The sequence below is a fragment of the Salarias fasciatus genome, chromosome 4 (genome assembly GCF_902148845.1).
Source record: "Salarias fasciatus chromosome 4, fSalaFa1.1, whole genome shotgun sequence".
NCBI classification, from domain to species: Eukaryota; Metazoa; Chordata; class Actinopteri; order Blenniiformes; family Blenniidae; genus Salarias; species Salarias fasciatus.
Window position 1 is genome coordinate 5,246,283 of NC_043748.1, and position 20,779 is coordinate 5,267,061.

General features: G+C 45.4%; 1 protein-coding gene across 14 annotated transcripts; it reads left to right on the forward strand.

The window, feature by feature from the left end:
• Window positions 1-7,919: 7,919 nt before the first annotated feature.
• elavl3 (ELAV like neuron-specific RNA binding protein 3) lies at window positions 7,920-20,539 on the forward strand. Of its 14 annotated transcripts, none has more exons than XM_030089452.1 (8): window positions 7,920-8,442; window positions 14,916-15,135; window positions 15,232-15,335; window positions 17,445-17,598; window positions 17,750-17,978; window positions 18,402-18,455; window positions 18,927-18,965; window positions 19,753-20,539. In XM_030089452.1, exons 1-8 carry the CDS (start codon window positions 8,434-8,436, stop codon window positions 20,099-20,101), a joined length of 1,158 nt encoding a protein of 385 aa, XP_029945312.1. In that variant the 5' UTR covers window positions 7,920-8,433; the 3' UTR covers window positions 20,102-20,539. The 14 variants fall into 14 exon arrangements, with proteins under 14 accessions (XP_029945312.1, XP_029945316.1, XP_029945317.1 ...); XM_030089456.1 differs by having other exon boundaries at window positions 7,921-8,442; window positions 19,774-20,539; XM_030089455.1 differs by having other exon boundaries at window positions 7,926-8,442; window positions 17,753-17,978.
• The last annotated feature ends 240 nt before the right edge of the window (window positions 20,540-20,779 follow it).

Below are 20,779 nucleotides of genomic sequence, written 5' to 3' on the forward strand. Positions count from 1 at the left end.
CTAAACAATTTTTAAGACATAAATAAATGATAAACAATGACAGTGCTTTTTTTTTAAAATCAAGAAGTACAAATACAAAAAATAAATACAATACCCCCTTTTCTTTCGGTGGCTATAATCCTAATCCTCAAAGTGTAAATGCTCAAAATTACAACTAAAACAGAGTAAAGTGAGTCTGCGTGCTCTCCACTATCAGGTGTTTTTTTCTTTCTTTTTTTTTTTATTTTTTTATTTTATTTTTTTTATTATTATTATTTTATTAGTCCCGAGGAAGCCGGCTCCTCATTTCCTGTTTTGCTTTCCTCACGCGCTGATTTGACAGATTTTTACATCCACCATCTGTTCTCACAGAAATCTCACCCGACCGGTTTAGTGCGACCAGATCATGGCGCACATCCACACTTTAAGGGTTTCATTTCTGCGTCAAAATTCGGAACTGTGACAAATAAACATTTAAAGAAATGTTTCTCTCACCGGTCATACGACAGAAAAGCCTCTGGGAGTTTTTAATTTTTTTAATTTCACAGTAAACACGGACTGTCATATATCTGAATACTTGAAGTATCATCGAAAATGAAAAGAAAAAAAAAGCACAGTTTTATCATGGGGGATTTTTTTTTATTGCTCTCTATCAAGCCGACACGCCATGTTATACCGAGACTGCACCAGCAGGTGGTGCTGTTCACCGCGGCTGCAACAGGAAGACTCCTCGTCGGCAGCTGTTTGAGATTCAGTCTGCAAATTTGACCTCTGCAAGGAGATGAGAAACAGCTTCAGCTTTGTTTACTGCTTTAATATCGAAAGTCACCTGAAACTATGCCCAACAGTGGGAAAACATGCTGCAAGGTTAAAAACAGGACTGAGATATTCTTAATGTGCTTTTAGAGACACGAAGCAAATACGTCAGAAATCTGTATTTATTATCATGTTCCTTCTGTTTTATTTGAGCAAATAGGGAATGACATTGTCAGAGACTGTTTTTCCTAATGGAGGGCTAGCCAGTCCACGATAATGGCAGGTCTACGTGTCTCTCCTCCCTGCCTGCAATCACTCCATACCCCCCTGTCTACTGTGTGGAAATTATATAGCCACGCTCAATACTGCAGCCCAACCTCACCATCAACACCACCTCCCCCTTCCCCCCTCCCCTCACTCCTTCTACCCCACAGCCTTCCTATTCAGCACCCTGGAGAGCTGCTGCAGGTACTCGGCCGTCCTCTGTGAGATGGCTGATGAATGGCACGCATTGCATGGGGGAGACGTGAAAAATGGAGAGGGGCGACGAAGGTAAAAATTAACCTTGCGTGACAGCGGCTCGGCTGTGGCTGAGCAAGGACGGACGTCTCGGGGATATATGTTTATGCATGGTGCGGTGCTCAGAGCCGCATCAGAGCTCACAGCAGGCACGAGTCTGGCCCAGAGACACAGCTAATGAAAATAAATGAAGCTCATGCTCCCCTATATAGGCACGCTTCCACCACAATGCCAGAACTCATCCTTCTTTCCCAGCCTGCTCCAAGGTTCAGCAAATTCTAATTGATTGCACATGGGTTCTTTCTATAATTGATTTGCTTATTAATGAGTTGATGATGTTTTCTCCCAGGATTCACGTGTACGTGCATACATCTCAGGCATACATGAACTGACCTGAAGAAATGATTTAACATAAACATTTCATATGGACGGACTGAGTGGCTAAGCAGTAGCTTTTGTGCGACATTGCAGTGTCCTTGTCTGGCTAAAACACCCACCTACTACAAGTGGGCTGAACCCACGCCTGCTTTATCCCTCTGTCCACACCTTCCCTGCCTGCTTCCTTGCCTTTCTGTTCATCGAAGGCTTTTAATTCCTAGATCGGCACTATTGTCTGAGCGCCCAGCCCCCCACGGCAGCGAGAGCCCCCACCACCTCCACCACCACCATCACTGCTGTGTTACCAAAGAACAAAAGAGAGAGTGTCAGACACCACCCACTAGATCTCTTTCACAGCAGAGCCCCCACCTTATTTCCAGATGGGGTTGCCTTTTTTCAGGGCTTCTCTCGACCCCAAGAGTCCTCCAAAATGGAGCCCCCCCCCCCCCCTCCTCCCCTCCCCTGAGAGCCCACTACTCAGCTGCCCGTCATCCACCTGCTCCGCTGCCACGCGCCCGTGGCCAGGGCACGTCCCCCTGCTATCCCGCCCCACCAGGGAGTCCTATTAAAATCATTAACTACGTTTTTTTTTCTAAACTGGGGTCTGCTTTTAAGACATTAAATGGAGCAGTAAAAACTTTAAAAAGAACCAAAAAAAAAAGGGAAATGATTCCTCAAAAAGGCAGCACAAACTCATAGTAAAACATTGTTTCACAGGTCATTCCGGATCTTGCTTGTTCTGCCACTGCTAAATCGCTGTGGAGGAATTACACCAGACACAAATTTGTAATCAATAATGCTAATCCTAATCTGCATCCTATAGTGTGCTGCTCCATGCAAGAGCCAGGCAGATGCTCATTTGTTTGTTTTTTTCTCAAAGCATCAACAAGCAGCATCTTCAGGGGAACGTCCGCTTCGACCTCCACCCCTGTCTTGACCTCCCCCCCCCCCCAGGGACAGAGACTGCGTGCAGCAACAGGACACATCTGCTATGAGGCAGCTGTTAAGTCTCCCAATGTTGATCCAACAGTGCTACGTGCTCCAAGAAGGTAATCACTGCTGAATCACTCATTTTGACTTTAATTGGAAGAAAACACCTATTTATTGACAGTCGACGCTTCACAAGACACAAAACAGTCCCAATCGAAGAGCGGAGATGGGTTTGGCCGTCGTTCGCGAAGCACAGCGAGCAATACTGTTGCATATATCTTGCGGAGGAACATACAGGAGCAGCGTGAGCAGCCACACTTTCCCTTCTGCCTACATTACATGCATGGATGCATGCTATGCTGTCACTCAGTAAGCAAGATTTATGGAAATATTCTCCCTTGCTCTTGTCATTGCCGTGCACACAGCTCACTGCCATAGCAGTGCTCCCATGTCTGAATATATGCAGATATATTCGTCTAATATGTTTGTGACTTCTTTACAGCATTTCCAAGGACTTTTTATAGAATCCGAGCTGCAGGAAATGACTAAACCCCCCATCACCATTATCGTCAGCACCCCCCACACTCCCCCCCATCCCACTACCATCCTCCAGTCCCTACGGGTTCGAGCACCCAAATCAATTGAAAGAAAGAAGAGTGCACCGCGGTCCTCCCCCTACATCTGTCAGGGAGGGAAAGCAGGAGGGGCCACACTCATGGACCATACAGGGGAACAATATCACTCCATCTGTCACAAACCGTTTCATCTCTGATGGGGTGAAATATAGCTCGCAAACACATTTACCTCCAGAGCATCTATGTGTATTAGTTTACTGGTGCCCGAGCCTCCATCAATCCCCAGAAGCCCAGGCGCTGGCTTTTTGTCTCATATTACCCTCCTCCCACCAGCCAGCACTGTCCAGCCACCTTGCAAATGATGCTTTCAAGTGAAACGGCATGCAAAAAGAAAATCACTCCACTTTGCACTGTAGAACCACATAATGAAAGTGGGAAGACAACCAAGCAACAAAAATTTGCATGTTAAAAGTTCCAGAATGAAAGTAAGCGAGCAGCGATCCCCGAAAGCCTAATGAAAGCGAAAGCACATATTGTATTTGGAGAAAATACTGTGGAGGGAAAAAAAAAAAAAAAAAGTAAGATGCAATCTGCTAATAACCACAGAGCTCTTTCATATTCAAATGGTGCTGCTGCTGTGTGCGGCGGATGGGTGTGGCTGCTTGATTCTTCTTGCTTCCTGAGCTGTCGCGGCTTTGTGACGTCCGTGATCCCATTTGCTCTATCAAATTATGCTATCGAGCTGGCCACCGCTCAGTGCAGACGACAAGACGGCATGTCCAGACAACACCAAAGCCGTGTCCGCGCTGATGCGCGCTGATCGCTGGCAAAACTATGTTGTGGCACCGTGATCCGGTAAAGCTTCAGAAAACAGCACAAAATGGCTTGACTGTTTACTGAAAGGAGGGAAGGAAAAAGAAAAAAGAAAAAAAAAAGGGAGCCATATCCCCAAGAGCCATCGTGCATCTCTCTCAGCAGCAGGTAGAGCTGCAATCTCAGTCATTCATATTTAATTCCACAAGAGTTTCCGGCCAGACTAATGTGCTATTGATTTCAAGTCTCCTATTACTGAAAAGGGGAAGGGCCGCGATGAGGGAGGAAAGCTGGACTACAGGGAGTGAGAGCTGGAGACTGAAAGAGGAGACGAGGAGGAGAGAGATGGAGGGGGCATAAAATGGAGTGGAACAGCTAAACCAGGAAACAATATGTTCCACTTGGTATATATCTACTTTTCCTGTGTCAAACACATAGAACCTCTTCAATATGAAAGCCCAGTGAGAAGGTTTCAGGTTGAGGAAGAGAACGTGTTTTGTGTTGTTTACTCCTGGTTGTGTGAGTCGAGGCGCTGACACAGTAAACGAAGCTAAAAACAGCTCAGCTTAACGGGACGGAAATACTCGAAACCTCCGCCGTTCGTTTTGTGTCTGTCACATGTATGTTTTCTCTCACTTGACAGATCGAAAGAGAGCAGAAGAGAAACACACACGATGTAGAAGAAGAAGAAGAAGAAGAAGAAGAAAAAACCAAGTGTCTAAAAGCTTTGTGTATTTAAGGTCTCTCCCTCGATACCAGCTCAGACAGGACAACCTGAAAGATTAATAACCACAGTTTTATATTTATAAAGGGTTCGAGCCTAACGGTCTCAGCTAAAGAAGCTCGAGCCGTTAACTCAAGCTCACAGCAACACGAATAAACACACTCCCACACCCAGGACTGTAAACTGATGCTGGAGATAATGTGATGATTATCATGTATTTCACATATGGATGATTTTTCCCTTTAATGAAACAGGAAATGTGGACGACACACACACACACGCACATATATTCTCTACAGTGAACACATGCAAACAAAATGCAGGTACTGTACACAGAGAATTAAACAGGCACATGGAAAGCAGAATATAATACATAAATAAAAAAATGACAAGAGCGTCTACTTCAGAGACTTCCTCCCACCAGCCTGTCTACTCTAATAATAGCCCAGAGACAACACATCCAGACAGACAGAGGGAGAGATATGGAGAGAAGAAGAGGAGAGAGGACCGACAAAGAGTGCAAGAGTGAACCCACCAGGGAGACCACAAGAAAATTGCCAAATAATACATAAAGGGTTGAATTAGGCCAGTTGCCATTATCAACAAATGTCCTTTTAAAAAGAGGCTAATTTATTTTTGGAAGCTTTCCTGAAAGCAATAACTGCTTCACTGCTGCTGCCACATAAACCCTGAATTGCCAGGAGCCAGGCCTAGTGGAGGGAGACCAGTGAATTAACCAGACCTGGGGCTGAATCATCCTCCCCATCCCCCCAGATACACTGTCATAGTGTCACTCTCTCACTCTCCCTGCACGCCCCCCCCGCCCCCCCCCTCCTCCCTGCTTCTCACTCACACACACACACAGGGTCTCTACCTTACCGCAGGGCAATGGCAACAGGCATTCGTTTGGATGTAGTACTGTGAGAATGATGGAGAAGAAAGAACAGGATAGGCGAGACTGGACAATTCAGACCTTTATTTTTCAGATTTCTCCACATATCGTTTATGTATTAGTCCTGCAGTGATTAAGAAGTGTGATTAACATTACATTTTGGCTGGTTCTCTTGCATTCTTTTAAAGATAATCCTATGGGCAGCATCTTCAGCTTTTTGTTGATGAATCTTTGTTCCTCTTTCTGGCACCAAGGTGCATTCCACAATATGCCAAGAGAAAAGGACCAGTGCAGCAAGACTCCTAATCACCACTAGTGAAGGAACCCCTAACAATAAGAAAATAATCAGTAGAATAGCAAAAAAGGCTTTTAAGCAAAAACCAGTGCTTGATCCTTTGATTCAGCAAATGTACAATAGGCACTTCAAATGCCCTCTTACCCACAGGGAGGATTCAGCTGCCGTGCTGCTAACCAGGGCTCTAATGAGGGGCCACAATTAAGCCCATTTATTCACATTAAGTGTGAACTGTAAGTGGGGCTGCAGTCAGTCGACGGACCTGGACGCCTTTGTGCTACAAGAGCCGCTTTTATTCCGCAAACAAAGACGGAAAAAAACACAAGCACCTAATGACTGAATCTCACCATCTCTGCTCAGATGTCCGCACAGACACGTACGTGATCGCTCACACACACATACGAACACACACTCGTCCTCTCTCTCTCTCAAACAAACTGACTCAAAGGCTCCAACGCATCCAGGCTGAGTTGAGTCACTGCTTGTCAGAGCGGTGGGGGCGGGGTTAAGACAGACTGACAGTGGGGCTCCATCTCTATCCTCTTATTAACGCTTAACGAGTGCTTTCCTCATGCAATATTCATCTCCACTAATATCATCCAAGCTCTGAGCCAAGCTTGCTACTTATGTAAGGCAATTATGTAAAATATCAGACAGGGCCCATGTTCAGGATCTGACTGGAAGAGAGTTGCAGGACAATGACAGAAATGGAGACGGGGTATACGCGAGGGATTAAGAGAGACTCTCAAAGGTGGGAGAAGGAGTAAGAGACATAGGGAGAGGGAGAAAATACGCTGCTTGTGTGTTCTACTATGAGATCTCGGTGAGAGAAAACTGTGATATCTGTCCTTAAATGTATTGAAAGCAGGTAGCCAGAGTCAACAATAACTATTTTCTCCCGCAGACTGCCATTCTGAGCAGCCAGACGCGTCTGAGGAATCCTCAAGGTCAGTCAGGGAGCAGAGGAAGTGATCACAACAGCAGCAACTGTTAAAACACACACACTCACAGAGGCTATCACCAGTCAATACAGCCACACATAACCGTCTTCCACTTGCCCAAATACACAAAAACCCGAGACTCGTTTGCAAATAAACAAACAAACACTGATTTATGCACACTCGCACGCGCACGCCCACCCCCTCAGGTCAAGGCCCTATGGGGGTCTGCACAGAAATAGGTCATTTGTCACACATGATGTCCCGGGGCAGGGGATGCATTATAGATGAGCCCAAACAGCATGTCTCAGTGAGCACTCACCACACAGCCACGGACAGAGGAAGAGGAGGGAGAAGCAGGAGGTGGGCAGAGAGGACCAACAACTACTAATATGGGATACTTGGGACTGTAAAGTGAGACAGAAATCACTTTCTGTTCACAATTGCAGAGAAAAACACACGACAGGCTGGCCACAGCCACAACCGTGCCATTCGTAACTTTTTCCCTTGAATAGAAATGAATTAATTCAGGAGGCGTCTAATTTGTTATTCTCATGTCTGCACCTGACCCTATAGTCAGCCATCTGCCTCGCATGCGAGAAGTCCAGAAATCATCCACTCATTAGTTCTGAAGTGGATCTGACGCTTTGTTTCTTGCCACAATTCACATCCAATCATTGCATATTTCTGCCTCCGCTTGCCTTCGCTTCATTTCTGTCATTATGAGCGAAGAATGCGAACTCAGAAAGTCTGCCGACGTACACTTGAAATTTGCTTTTATTCGCAAAGACAAAGGTCTGTGGAGCGCAGTTGTTTACTGTGGGTTTTGTCAGGCAGGCCTGAGAGAGAATGGAAAGGGCTGTGCTGAGGCAGAAGTGAGTGCAAAGTGTGGGGAAGGAGAGAGACAAGTCCACTGTCTTCTGCTGCACCCATCTGTTCTGAAAGTGCAGGTGGAGCCCTATTCACTCCGCTCTGCGTGTGTGTGAAGAGGGAGGGGGGGGGGGGGCAGGAAGAAAGGAAGGGCAGCGAGAAGAAGGGAGTGAAGTGATGGAAGGGCAGGGATGGAAGAGGGAAGAGGGGGAGGACTCTTGGTGATCTCTCCTGAAGGGGATAATGGGAGAGGAGCGCATTGCAATGGCTGCCATGTAGTACCCTCCCTGCACAATTAGCCAATCAGCAGCGCGCTCTGCCAGCCAGGAGGACGCATAAAAGAAGAACATTGCAGCAGAGGCACAGAAGGAGACTGGGAGAGGAGCAAGGAATTACACACAAAAGCAGCCGAACCAGAACACCCTCCCCTGGACACACCCTGCTGAGGATCACTGCTTCTCTTTTTTTCTGAAGCATCGCCCACGCCGCTCGGAGAGAACGCTCTCTCTCATCAGCATCCAGTAGAAAACCCCTTTCTCCTCATTTTCATCCTATAGAGGAAACCTACAATCTCACAGGGCTGAGATCCCTTGGCGAAGATTGTATTTTTTTCCTTTTTTTCTTTTTTTTTCTTTTAATTTTGACTCCTGACAGAGCATAAGGGGCCATATATTACAAAGGCCGAAGAGCAAGCAAGCGACTCAGCCTCCAGCTTCAAGACCAGTGCAAAGAAGGACCTAGATTTCTTTCATTGTACGTCAAGAATGGTTACTGTACGTATGATTCTATTTCTTTTAAGTGTATGAGGAGCATTTCGTAGCCTGATGCTTGCGATCGATCTCATTCCTTTTGTGTTGGATTTGTTGTTGACTGCATGCACACATGTGATGGAGCCGAGACAGGTCCATCTATCATCCCTTGTCATACATCTTTTGAAAAGATTAGTGCAATTTAAGAAGGAGCTGACATGCAAAACATAGAGGCTCTTCGGGATTATTCCTTTTGCTTTGCCCGGTATGCTGTGCCAGAACATCAGGATGAGATTAAACATCGATACAGACAATTAGACGTCTCACACGGAGTGATGCGCCACGCCGGCTGCGCTCCAGTCTGCAGTCATCCTGAGCACTGGCAAAGTCTTTATCCTGCCATTTTAGACAGCACAGCTTTCACGTTGTTGTTTTTTTTTTTTGTTTTTTTTTTTTCGGCGGACTGCCTTAAAGTCGCAGCTCTGGACGTATTGCTTTAACGATCGGGGAGTCAGGGCTGAGGAATTCCGCAGGATCACAGTGATGGAGAGCGCAGAGAGGCGCTGCGTTCAGCGGGGAGGGGGAGGACGGGCTCTCTCTGCCCGCTGAGGCACAAGGATGCTGGAGACGGCTTTCTGAGACAAAACATGATGCCTCGGAGGCTGAGGGCCCATCCAACAAGGCAAAAGGAGGAGAAAAAAAAAAAGGGTCGAGTCACTCCGGGAGGGGGGGAGGAGGAGGAGGAGGAGGAGGGAGAAGAGGAGGAGGGAGATTACGCATCCATTGGTTAGCGTTGAATCAGACAAAGTCCGAATTCCTCAGGGTTCTCGTTGCGATGCAACCGAGTAAATGGGCTGGAAATCTCCGAGGCCGCGGCGGCGGGTGCGGGCCGTGCGCGGACATCTCCATTTTAAGCGTGTTTCTCCCAAGAATCTCCTCGCATCACGCACAAGATGGCCATGGCGTGCGCTGCGCCCGCCGGATGAAAGGAGATGGGAGCGTTGATAAATTAGCCGTGCTGTGCGCCGACGGCCGGATTGGGCGTGTCTCCGCTGGACTCGAGCAGCAAACGAGGGCCTTGAACCCCGCAGACCGCCCGCTCCGCTCCCCCTCTCGACACGCCGCACGCCCGAATGCAGATTGTTTATCTAAGCACACCTATTAAAGCTCAGACGCATTTACATAAAATTATGGCAACGAGGACATGATTAAAAATCAAGGAATCGGCGTGGACTCTGTTGAGCCTCTGTTATTACATCCTGGCTTTATTATTAAAAAAAAAAATGATATAAAATTATGAATAAATACTAGTTTTGCGTACAGATTGCAGGATGCTTTGAGTGCTCAGTCTGCAGCTAATAATAGTACAGAAAATGAATTATTTAACACAAATAGAGAACAGGATGTGAGTTGGTCGTGGAATTTTTTGGGAGGAGGATTAACTTTAGGAGTTCCTTTCCAAAAAAATGTCTCCAGTAGATTTTGCACAATGGAGGTGGCCGACAGTGTGCAGCTTTCTTTTCTCTTTGTTGCACCTTACCTATTGTCCCCCCACCCTCCTCGCAGGCCGGAGACAGTGTCACGTCGACAGTGGCTGTAGCTCCCATCCACATGGTCCGCAGTCTCCCATGCCTGTACCGCAGTGCCAAGCAAATAAAAGCGTTGAGTCAGATAACCTTTCCAAGGCACTTACACAATTCAAGGACAAGGACAGTCGAGGCCATCACGTTAAACCAGGCGTTTGATCTAAAGTTAAAAGCAACGGGGGCCTCTACTGAATAACATATTTTCATCATATATTTTTTTTAAATTTCAAATTACATTATATTCATTTTTTTTTAATTACACATCTTAGCTTGATGATGTGTTCTATTTTTACAGTTCTGATCTAACTCGGTTAAATGCAGATGCGTTATGTAAGGGGTGATTTGCCTCCTGTTGCCTTCATGTAATTATCAGCAACAAATATAAAGCCTGTAGGGAAGACAGAGACAGATATCTTCCAGGGGGCTGCATTAATCACCTGGACAAATAACCTTAAACACTCACATCCTTGTACATATTTATTAATTCTACTCTCTAAAGTAAATATTAAACACTGTATTCATATTAATATTGTCCTGTTTACAGAAATATTTAAAGTACAAGAGTCCTAATTCTAAAGATGAGTGAAATTTGCACAAGCAGTGATTTTATATTTGACCTTTGGTGGAGCTTTTGACTTGGAACTGGCAACTATACCAATCATTGTTCCCGGAGAGTCCTGCAGCCCTCTGGCCACGACACAAAGCGCCACTGTTTACATTAATATTCATAGTGCTGCCATAGCCCCTGCGAGAGAAGAGGAGGAACGGGTGGCTCTTTTGTTTGGTCGTTTCAATACGTTTATTCAGCAAATAGGCGCTCCGCTTCATGAATGCCTGCAGAGCTCACAAGTCTTCCCTTTAAAAAAAAAAAAAGAAGAGGAAGAAAACAAGCAAAATGGAGAAATCGAAGGGCTGGATTTTGGGATTTGCGACATTTTAACCACCGTAAAATAGACTCTGCAAATAAATCCGCTTCGGGATGTTTTAAAATTCAGTAAAGTATAAAACTGAGGCGATTCTTCGGAGTGTGCGTCTGTGGCCTGGAACGAGCGCGTCCGAAAGCCACTCCCTTTTTCAGCACGCTGGAGAGCGCCCCGCATGCTACAAGGACGCACAACGCACATTTGTCTCCTCGAGCCTTTCACGTTGTCTCAAATCATCTTATCAACGCCGCAGCATAAGCCCAGATCCCGGAATCTTTTTTGGAAATCTTGTATTTGTCGTCCGCGGAGCGGAGAATAGGACGGAGTGTCGGCGCATGGCTGACATGAGCGGTGACTCCTGTCGTCCTGTTGTGTTACAGCTGCCACCATGATCCTTTAAGCTGCAGAGAGTGTGGCTAATGCCCTTTGTTTGGGATAATCCTGTAATCTGTGTTATTTAGAAGGCTCATTTACACTCCAGCCTAGCATTCAGTTTTGATTCATGCCTGGCAGGGAAAAAAAAAATCTTTATGCGATGCGCTATAATGTGTTCTGGAGACAAGGTTATATCTTAAAAGAAGACGTTTTTCCACGATTGTGAGTCAAAAAATGCAGTAAAAAGCTTTACACCGTGTGATCTGATTATCAATGTGTTCAATCTACACTAAAATGAGCTTAAAAAGTAAAATATTTGCAAAGATAATTCCTAAAAACTTGCACAGCAAGGCTTCACAGTAACAATAAGCACATCCCCCTTTCTCTTTGTACATGTTGTGCACATAAAGTGGTGAATCTCATGTTAAAGAACAAACTGGGAGCTCCCTTTTCCTCTGGATTTAGCTTCAAGTGCTGTACTGCATTTGGAGCAGAAGGGAATTGGAAAAGCTGTTTATGTGCATCATGGAGGCAGTGGACACAGGCCACATTTACATCCAGCCCTGTAATGTTCCTGCGTTTTGTAATTTGATAGCGTACAGTGTAGGTGGGATGCTCGCATGGTGGTGGAGGAAGGGCTCTTGTTTTGCGTGCAAGTCTGGGTTCATGTGTTTGGCAGTGGAGGCAGGACTCTTGTTTGCGTGCGAGTCTGGGACCATGTGTAGGCGATGCTGATGCAGTGCATGAAATATTAAGGGAGATCTCACAGAACCCCAAAATAGAAAAAAACAGGCAGAGGGCACACAGTTCGACTGGAACAACTCGAATGTGTCAAAAATCTCTGAAAAAACCTTTCTTTAATTTGACATTGATTCAGAAATAGGAAGCCAAAAAGGAGGGTGTACAGATATATATAGATATAAAAACATGGACTTGCTCACAATGCACCTTTAATTAAAATGTTCCACTGCAGTGGTCCTTTCATCGTCCAGAGTGGCTGAAAACCCTCTCGAACCAATAACTGTAACACATGTAGACTGAGTATTATTGCGATTATTCATGCTTTTTCAGGCCTTTTCAGTACAGTAGTTGAGCGACTGCAAACCAGACTTCAGACTGTTCTCCAGTTTTTTGAGACGGTTTTTTGCCCACACTTTGAAATGTGACATCAAAAAGAAATAAATAATGCTCTTTGTATCGTATATGTTTGAAATAATTTCCTGGTACGCTCTCTATAAAACCCTGAAGCTTATGGTTGCTGCTTGTGTCAGCCGATCTGTGTGCCCAGCCCATCCACGGCGGGTCTGTGAATTATTATATAACTTCACACTGTTCACTGGAAATGTGTGTTCTGCCATGCTGAGGGTTATTTCAGTTGGCGAGTCAAATTTGCCCTAATATGTTTTTTTTCTTTCTTTTTTTTTTGCTCCCTTCAAACTGCTTTTGTCATATTTGGGACACATTCAGTTGCTCATATTTCTGGCAGTCAGAAGAATCACATCACACAACATGAAATAGGGTTAATATCAGAAGAAATGTAAGCGTAACAGCAAAACTCCACCTTTCTTTTTCTGTCAAGGCGTGCAGCTCGTCACCATTTAAAAGAGCTCAAAAGTGATATTCGGCTGGCGTTTCAGATCTTCATCAAAATCTTTACATGGCAGATTGTTACTGAATGTCATCCGTCCTTTGTTCGCATTTCTGCGTTTGAAGTGTTTTATTTTTAGGCTGTCTTACCTCTGTCACTGTGCAACTTTTCCCCCTGCCATTATTAATCTGGCTTTCTGATATTTTTGATTCTACAAAGCCTTGGTAAAACAAATACATGGAAGACAAACATCCTAACCTGTATATCTGATCCTAATAGCATGCATGCGCATACACACACACACACACACACACACACACTCAGCCCAGAGGAAAGAAAGCCACACAGCCATTAGAAGCAGTGCAGTCTTTGAGGGGCTGTTACCTGGGCAACCTGAGTTAAAGTGAGGCTCAGAGCAAGACGCAGACGAGGTAAAAAGCAGGTTTCGTTAGCGGGGGCCATTCACAAACTCGCTGGAGAGAAGGACAACACATTAAAAGATGCAAGCATTGAAAAACACATTTGAGGAAATAACTCATTTCAACAGTGTGACTCCTCGCATAAACACACTTTTGTACAAACACAAAACACTGGTCCAGTTACAAGAGATGACAAACAGCAAAAATTAATTCAAAGACGCAATCGATCAAGAACTTTCGTTCTCTTTTTTTCTTCGGTTATCACTGAAGAAACAGAAATAGCAATTCGTAAGAATTAGCCGATCACATGTTATCCATAAAGGTTTTTGTTTTATAATTAATGTTTACCTTTTAGTCACACCTGTAGTGATTCCTCCACCAGGTTCCCTGAATATGATTTTAAAATAATTCAGAAGATTCATTAATTAAGTCCCTTTGTTGCTTTGGACCACATAGTAAGACCCAGGAGCTTTGTGGAGGACTCATTTAGCCCTTTTTGACTTACATAACATCCACCAGGAAGAGATCTGCAACAGCTCCATCCCTCAATCTGACAGGACGATTTACATTTCTGAACCCGACACGCACACAAAAACCACTGTTTAGAGTAAGCTTGAAACTATTCTTTATCGTACAAGTAGAATTTTTGAGTAAAACAGGTTAAAAGAAAACAAAAAAACAAAACTTAATAAACCAAAAGGTTAAAACAATTTACTGTGAATCAAAATTTTGGTTTATTTAGACAAATTGGTTAATCTGATCAAAGATTGGAGGGAATTTTACTGTAATTTTACTGTAGAAATTCAGTTTGATGACCCAGACACAAAGAATACTGAGAGGGAAAGAGAAAATGAGCTTCAAGTTGTGTGTCTGACCACCCAGCTTTTCCTCGAAATCCCACATGGCTTAAATAAGAAAACACAGAGAACTTTTGAATAACAGAAAAAAAGCACAAACATCACACAGTACACTAATCCACACCCTCAAACCATCAAAAAGTCGGCCAGAATCTTAAAATGAAAGAACAAAACATGCAAATCCCTTTTATTTTTTTTCTTAACCAAAAACCTGGACTCTTTGTTTCACGTCGCACTAAGCCCATTTAACGTCGTCTCTCCCCCCTTTTGTCCGTCATCTCGACCTCTGCCACTCCGAACTCCCTCAGTCTCTTGCCAGCCGCGCACACCACCGTCACCATTATCCGTCCCCGTGTAATGATGTAATGGTGTTTGACCCTGGAAGGGAGCTGGGGGGAGGGGAGAAGTCGGGGAAAAAGGGACTGTGACATCTGCAGGACCAGAGGCAGGGAGCGCGAGGAGGGAAGAGGGGCTGAAGCGGGGGGGAGGGGGGGGGAGGGGAGGGGAGACGATAAATCAGACCTTGTATCCATCTCCATTTTAGCAATGCTGATTCCTGACCTTTCCTTCTGACAGTGACCGAGTGGACTGTCAACTGCGTGCGAGGCCGTGCGCACAGCTTATATTCGCGGAGGGCCTATTGGTTGTAAAATGCCATAAATTGCGTTTTCTTAATATTGCTGTGGATCACAAGTGTCCGGCTTGTACGTCTTGGTGAACCGTGTTTCTAACGGCGTCCTCTTCCTCAGCAGATAATCAGCACCATGGAAACCCAGGTGTCCAACGGTCCAAGCGGAACCAGTCTGCCCAACGGCCCCGTCATTAGCACAAACGGCTCCACGGACGACAGCAAAACCAACCTGATCGTCAACTATCTGCCTCAGAACATGACGCAGGAAGAATTTAAAAGTTTGTTCGGTAGCATCGGGGAGATTGAATCCTGCAAGCTAGTCAGAGACAAGATAACAGGTAAAACTACTTTGTCAATGAAGGGGGAAAAAACACACAGCTGGGTTTGGAGAATCTCCCAAAATCATAAAAAAAACCAAATGTCTTTGTTTCCAGGTCAGAGTTTGGGATACGGCTTTGTAAACTATGTGGATCCAAATGATGCAGACAAGGCCATCAACACGCTCAACGGGCTCAAACTGCAGACTAAAACAATCAAGGTGAGCACACATCGCTGAAAAATAAGCCCTCCACGCTCCCCGGTTCTTGGCCGCGTGCTCAACAGAAAGGAGAGGAAGTGGAGATTTTGTTCGACGGCAGCGGGGTGGGGGGGGGCTGCAGAAATAGGTGGTGACAGACGTGACAGAGGGAGGGGAGGGAAACGGGGAGGAGGAGGAGGAGGAGGAGGCAGAAGGGAGCGCTGGCTAGAACAAAGGAAGCACGAGAAAGGCTGCGCAGAGGAGGAGAGAGTGGAGGTCAGAAAGCAAGGGGCGGACAGCACGCAGAGGTTATTGTGATGGAAATGTAATTAGGAAACCCGACTGCGGTGCATGAGGGTCAGTCCAGGTTAGCCCATCTGCCTCCAATCTAAGCTAATTAGGGGGCTTCTTTGTCCCCAAAATCAGATGAGAGAAAGTGGGGGCATATTATTAAACACTAATTCCCTCCATTCCTCCCCAACCCGATCAAAGTAGATCAAAGATTGAGACGAACCGCAGGGGTGAAAAATCGAATCTCCGGGAGAGCAGAGCAGGTGATTTTCTAACAGCTGTACATGAAAAGGGATGTTAATTCTGACTTGTGACTGATCAGACAATACACTCTCCCAGACCTGGATTTGGTTCATTTTTGGATGAACAAGAACGCCGTGCGTTATCACAGTCGCACACGTCTTCAAAAACAGTTTGACTCTGGACAAATCACAGCGTAAGAGAAACGGAACTGTCACGACTCCCTTTTATTTCACGACGTTTATTAATATTTGATGTCTCTATACATAGATCAATCTGTCTATAATTAACTTCTTCATTCTTTGTTGTAAAATTTTCAATGTGTAATCCCAGTGGTCAATGCCACAGTTTTACGTTCCTGAATTTGCAGAAGGCTTCAACAGAAAGGAGGTGAGGGTTTGTGGGAGGGGAGGGGAAGGGGGGGGGGGGGGGGGGGGGGCAGTGAAAGAAGGGTAGGGGGTAGCTCAGAGAGCAGAATGCCAATGACAGGATTAGAGGCCATATGGGCTTCAGGCACCATCTGTACTGTGGGAGCGACAGAGAGAGGGTTAATTATAGGGCAGCCTCTGCTCCCCGAACACAGCAACTCCCCCCTGACTCGTCCAGAACACCCTAATCACTGCACCACACAACCCTCCTGCTCATACAGTCTGTCTGTGTACACAATAGACACTGGTGCTCGGCGCTGATGGATTAAATCAGAACACCTGTATTCATATGGAAGATAATATATCATACACACGGTGTTGTGCTCAAAATCACAGCTTTCTTTGTGCAACAAGAAAAAGAAATCATAATACTATGGATATTCACAAAATGTTTAAAAAAAAAATGTAGTGACCGTCTATAAACGTACAGATTTTAAGTTGTTGTGAACAGTACGCTTAAGGTAGTCGGGAGTCCTGCAAGTCTTGTGATGCAGTTACATTGTTTGCTGTTTGCCCGTGGAGCTGTTCTCCCCCAGAGAATAGAGACAAAGGAAGGAGGCAGGACAAGGGAGGGCAGCTCAGCCTATCTCAGACAACACTCACTCTGTCTCTCCGTCACACACACAAACACACCACTCCCAACAATGTGCAGAGCCGACTATCTAGCACACAAGTGTTCACATAAATGCACAAAAACAAGAATCTGTCCCTCCCTTTTACAATCAATTAGTTTTCTCTCTGCTGTTCGCATTGAAATTGTTTTGAAAGCAGACCGAGAGCGAGCCATAAGGGATGTAAACACAGATACATCAAAAATGGCCACGCGCTAATTAAGTCACTGGTGAATTCAGGGAAATATATCCACTAAAGCCCATGTTTTTCAGTGTGAAGCACAGCTGACACTTGGGCTTGTTAAACAATGATTGGATGCAGTTTGGGTAATGGCTGCGGTCGTCACCGCGTCGATGACAGGCTGGCGAGCTTAAAGGCACTGATTAAGTCCACAGACAGCAGACAAACAACCCAGTCTGGGGAGACGATAAATAAGGAGGAATCGGCAGAAACTTTTTTCTTAAGATGTTTTCAAACTGATGGTGATCCTTATTTTCTAATGTAAAACCCTTGAAAGCAAATTAACCGATGAATTTTACCTTGTGTGTGTGTGTTGCAGGTATCGTACGCCCGGCCAAGCTCGGCTTCTATCCGCGACGCTAACCTTTACGTGAGTGGACTCCCCAAAACCATGAGCCAGAAGGACATGGAACAGCTGTTTTCCCAATACGGTCGCATTATCACATCCCGCATCCTAGTGGACCAAGTCACAGGTACAGCCACATTTCATACCTCACGCCGTCAGTCGCTACACGTCGATGAACTATCGCCACTTCCCCCCAGAATCAGGTCAATCAGGCTCGTGGGCTGGGCCGCTCTCTGACGCCAAAGTACTAACATTGGTCTCCTTTTTTCTATTCGGAGCAGGCATATCACGAGGAGTGGGCTTCATCCGGTTTGACAAGCGAAATGAAGCAGAGGAGGCCATCAAAGGACTGAACGGACAGAAGCCTTTGGGTGCCGCCGAGCCCATCACTGTCAAGTTCGCCAACAACCCCAGCCAGAAGACGGGCCAGGCCTTACTGACTCAGCTGTACCAGACCGCCGCGCGCCGCTACACGGGGCCCCTGCACCACCAGACTCAGCGTTTCAGGTACTGAACCTAACGCCGCCATCGCCCCACCCCGACCCATGATTCCCCTCACTAACCAGCAGATAGTGTATGGAGGCGTACCGCGTCATGACCAGGCCCCTGATAACCCTGCTCTTGTTGATGTGATGAGAGATTTCAAGACGACCCTACGAGTTTACAAATAACAACTGTTCAGTGAGTCAATTGTTGTGTCTGTATTCAAGGTCAGTCGCTAAAATATTTCTTCCACTACACCAAAAGAATGGCGAATGTAAATATTTTCAGTGGCTGCATTCAAAAACCAAAAAAAAAAAAAACACCCTTTTCCTGTCACCATACCTCTCATTATCAAACTGTTCCTTGCAATTACTAAAAGAAGGAAATGGCAATATGGTATTGTCCCTCCTTCTCACTCTCTGTCTCTGACTTTCTTTTAAACTGCAGTGTGATCCCTTCACTTGGAAAGGGACCAGATCCAAATAACAGCTCAAAACCAATGTAAGAAACCAGATTTTTCAAAGTACAATCAAAAATTCAAGCTAAATAAACGCTGGTATAAATGCTGCCTATGTGTCAAAGGCATTGCAGGTCTTTTAAATATTGAAACTGAAGAAAAAAAACATTTATTTCTGTGGGACTAAAAACTAGCATGTTAAGGCTAACATGTTCAGTATTAATCTTTTTCTTTTTTTTTTTTTTCAAGCATGGAGATGTAAAATGAACAAAGAATACCAGATTTACATTTAAACTATAAAGAGAACTCACCTCAACCCAGCTGAGAGACATAATCACTGGACTCTTTGATGCACCACCAGTTTGTGGTTGGATTGTTTGGGACTGCTTTGCAGTGAAGGATGCCCTCTGGAGGCCAGCTGGTGATGGAGCTACATGTTAACATGAACGCCCCCCTTCCTTGTAGATCTCATAACTAACTTCTGCATCCCCTTCATTCTCCCTCTTGCGTTGCAGACTCGACAATTTACTAAACGCCAGCTACGGAGTCAAGAGGTAAATGCCAAAGGTGTACTTTCAAAAGCATCCATGCCAAAATAAAACCTCAAACAAAGTGCCCGGAATACCACCTGCTGCCTTCATCTCGAAATTAAAAATACGATGGCCGTAATTCTTAATGTCCACAGCCCATTTAACCATGTTTACGGAAGCAGCTCAGACACAAAATACCATCCTTACTGGCAATGATGCAGCTTTCTAACAGCAGGGTATTCTGGCATGGCTTTGTTTAACCTTTTCGTTCTTTTCGTTGGGTTGATAGCAACAATTTCTATGTATTTATTTCTGAACTAACATTGTCAGTTTCAGTTGCTTTAATGTCCCCTTTTTTTCACCAGCATGGACATACCAGATTCCGTTTGCGTCTCCTCTGTTTGCTCCAAGTTTTTGTATGATTTGATTCCAATTTGCTTTTCATCCCTCTCTAGGTTTCTGTGTTTTGTTCAATACTGTGATTTCTGTTGAAACATTGTGATTCATGTGTTTGATTCTTCCAGAGGCTTTGGTCAGCTGAGAAAATGAGAGAATATGCAGATTGTGTGGGTGTCTTGTCTCAGGGCACACAGAGTCATTTTGTATGAAAGCAGGTAGTTTGGAGCCACAGTGGTGCCCACACATATTTATAAATCTACTTACAGTACAGAGGGGCGGGGGGGGGGGGGGGGGGGGGTGAAGACGGGGTCCCCCGACTCCGTGCTTCACCACATCTCACAGCCACACGCTCATCAGAGGCAGTGTAGAGCACTGAATGCTTTGTGGAACTTCAGAATGACACCCATGGTAGCTCTCCCACTCTCTTCCCCAGATTCTCCCCCATCACCATTGACAGCATGACCAGCCTGGCCGGGGTCAACCTCACCGGTCCCACCGGAGCCGGCTGGTGCATCTTTGTGTACAACCTCTCGCCCGAGGCGGACGAGAGCGTCCTGTGGCAGCTCTTCGGGCCTTTCGGCGCCGTCACCAATGTCAAGGTCATCCGTGACTTCACCACCAACAAATGTAAGGGCTTTGGCTTCGTCACCATGACCAACTACGACGAGGCCGCCATGGCTATCGCCAGCCTAAACGGCTACCGCCTGGGCGACCGCGTGCTGCAGGTTTCCTTCAAGACCAGCAAGCAGCACAAGGCCTGAGAGAGCGAGCGGCAAGCCGGCGCCAGCTCCTTCGACCTTGCAGGGAGAGCGGCTTAAGCTCCCTGCGCCACCACTCTAAATGGGCCTGGACTGAGTCTCTCTCTGACATATTCTCACACAAATTCATACGACGGAATCACACAGAGACATGCAGATAACTCACACACACGCAAACATATCCATGCGCAAGCATACACGAGTCAGAGTTTCAATACAAAAACACACTAGTGGAGTTTTTCTTTTCTCTTTACACAACATGCTAGTCCTTCCCTTATATTTGCCTGGATTGAATTAGAAGGGGTACGTAGCTGGTTTTGTGGGGGTCGGGGCAAGAGCTATCTATTTAGGAGACAGTCTAACGAATGTGACAGAGAATGTGTGCTGAGTGCTTTGATTGAATTCAGGCAAATAACGACAACTGATGAACAAAACGATCAAAAATTCTACGTGAGCGAATATGTGCAATTTACCCAAACTCTTTCCCCACCATCTCTCCCATTATCTTTGCTGGAGAGGATGTAGTCACTTTTTTACACTTGGGCATTTTGAATCAGCGATTTTTTTAGATCAAAAAAGAAAAAAAAAGAAAAAAAGAAATTAAAAAACAGTGTTCTCTTATATACGTCTATTCAAATATAACTATATATTCAATATTTAAGGTGGTTATAATAGCCGAGT

What these genes read in the sequence shown, in the direction of transcription:
- elavl3 (XM_030089452.1), top strand. An exon ending in CCTAGTGGACCAAGTCACAG is followed by an intron (nt 17,599 to 17,749) that starts GTACAGCCACAT and finishes TTCTATTCGGAG; the next exon opens with CAGGCATATCACGAGGAGTG. An exon ending in AATAACAGCTCAAAACCAAT is followed by an intron (nt 18,456 to 18,926) that starts GTAAGAAACCAG and finishes CTTGCGTTGCAG; the next exon opens with ACTCGACAATTTACTAAACG.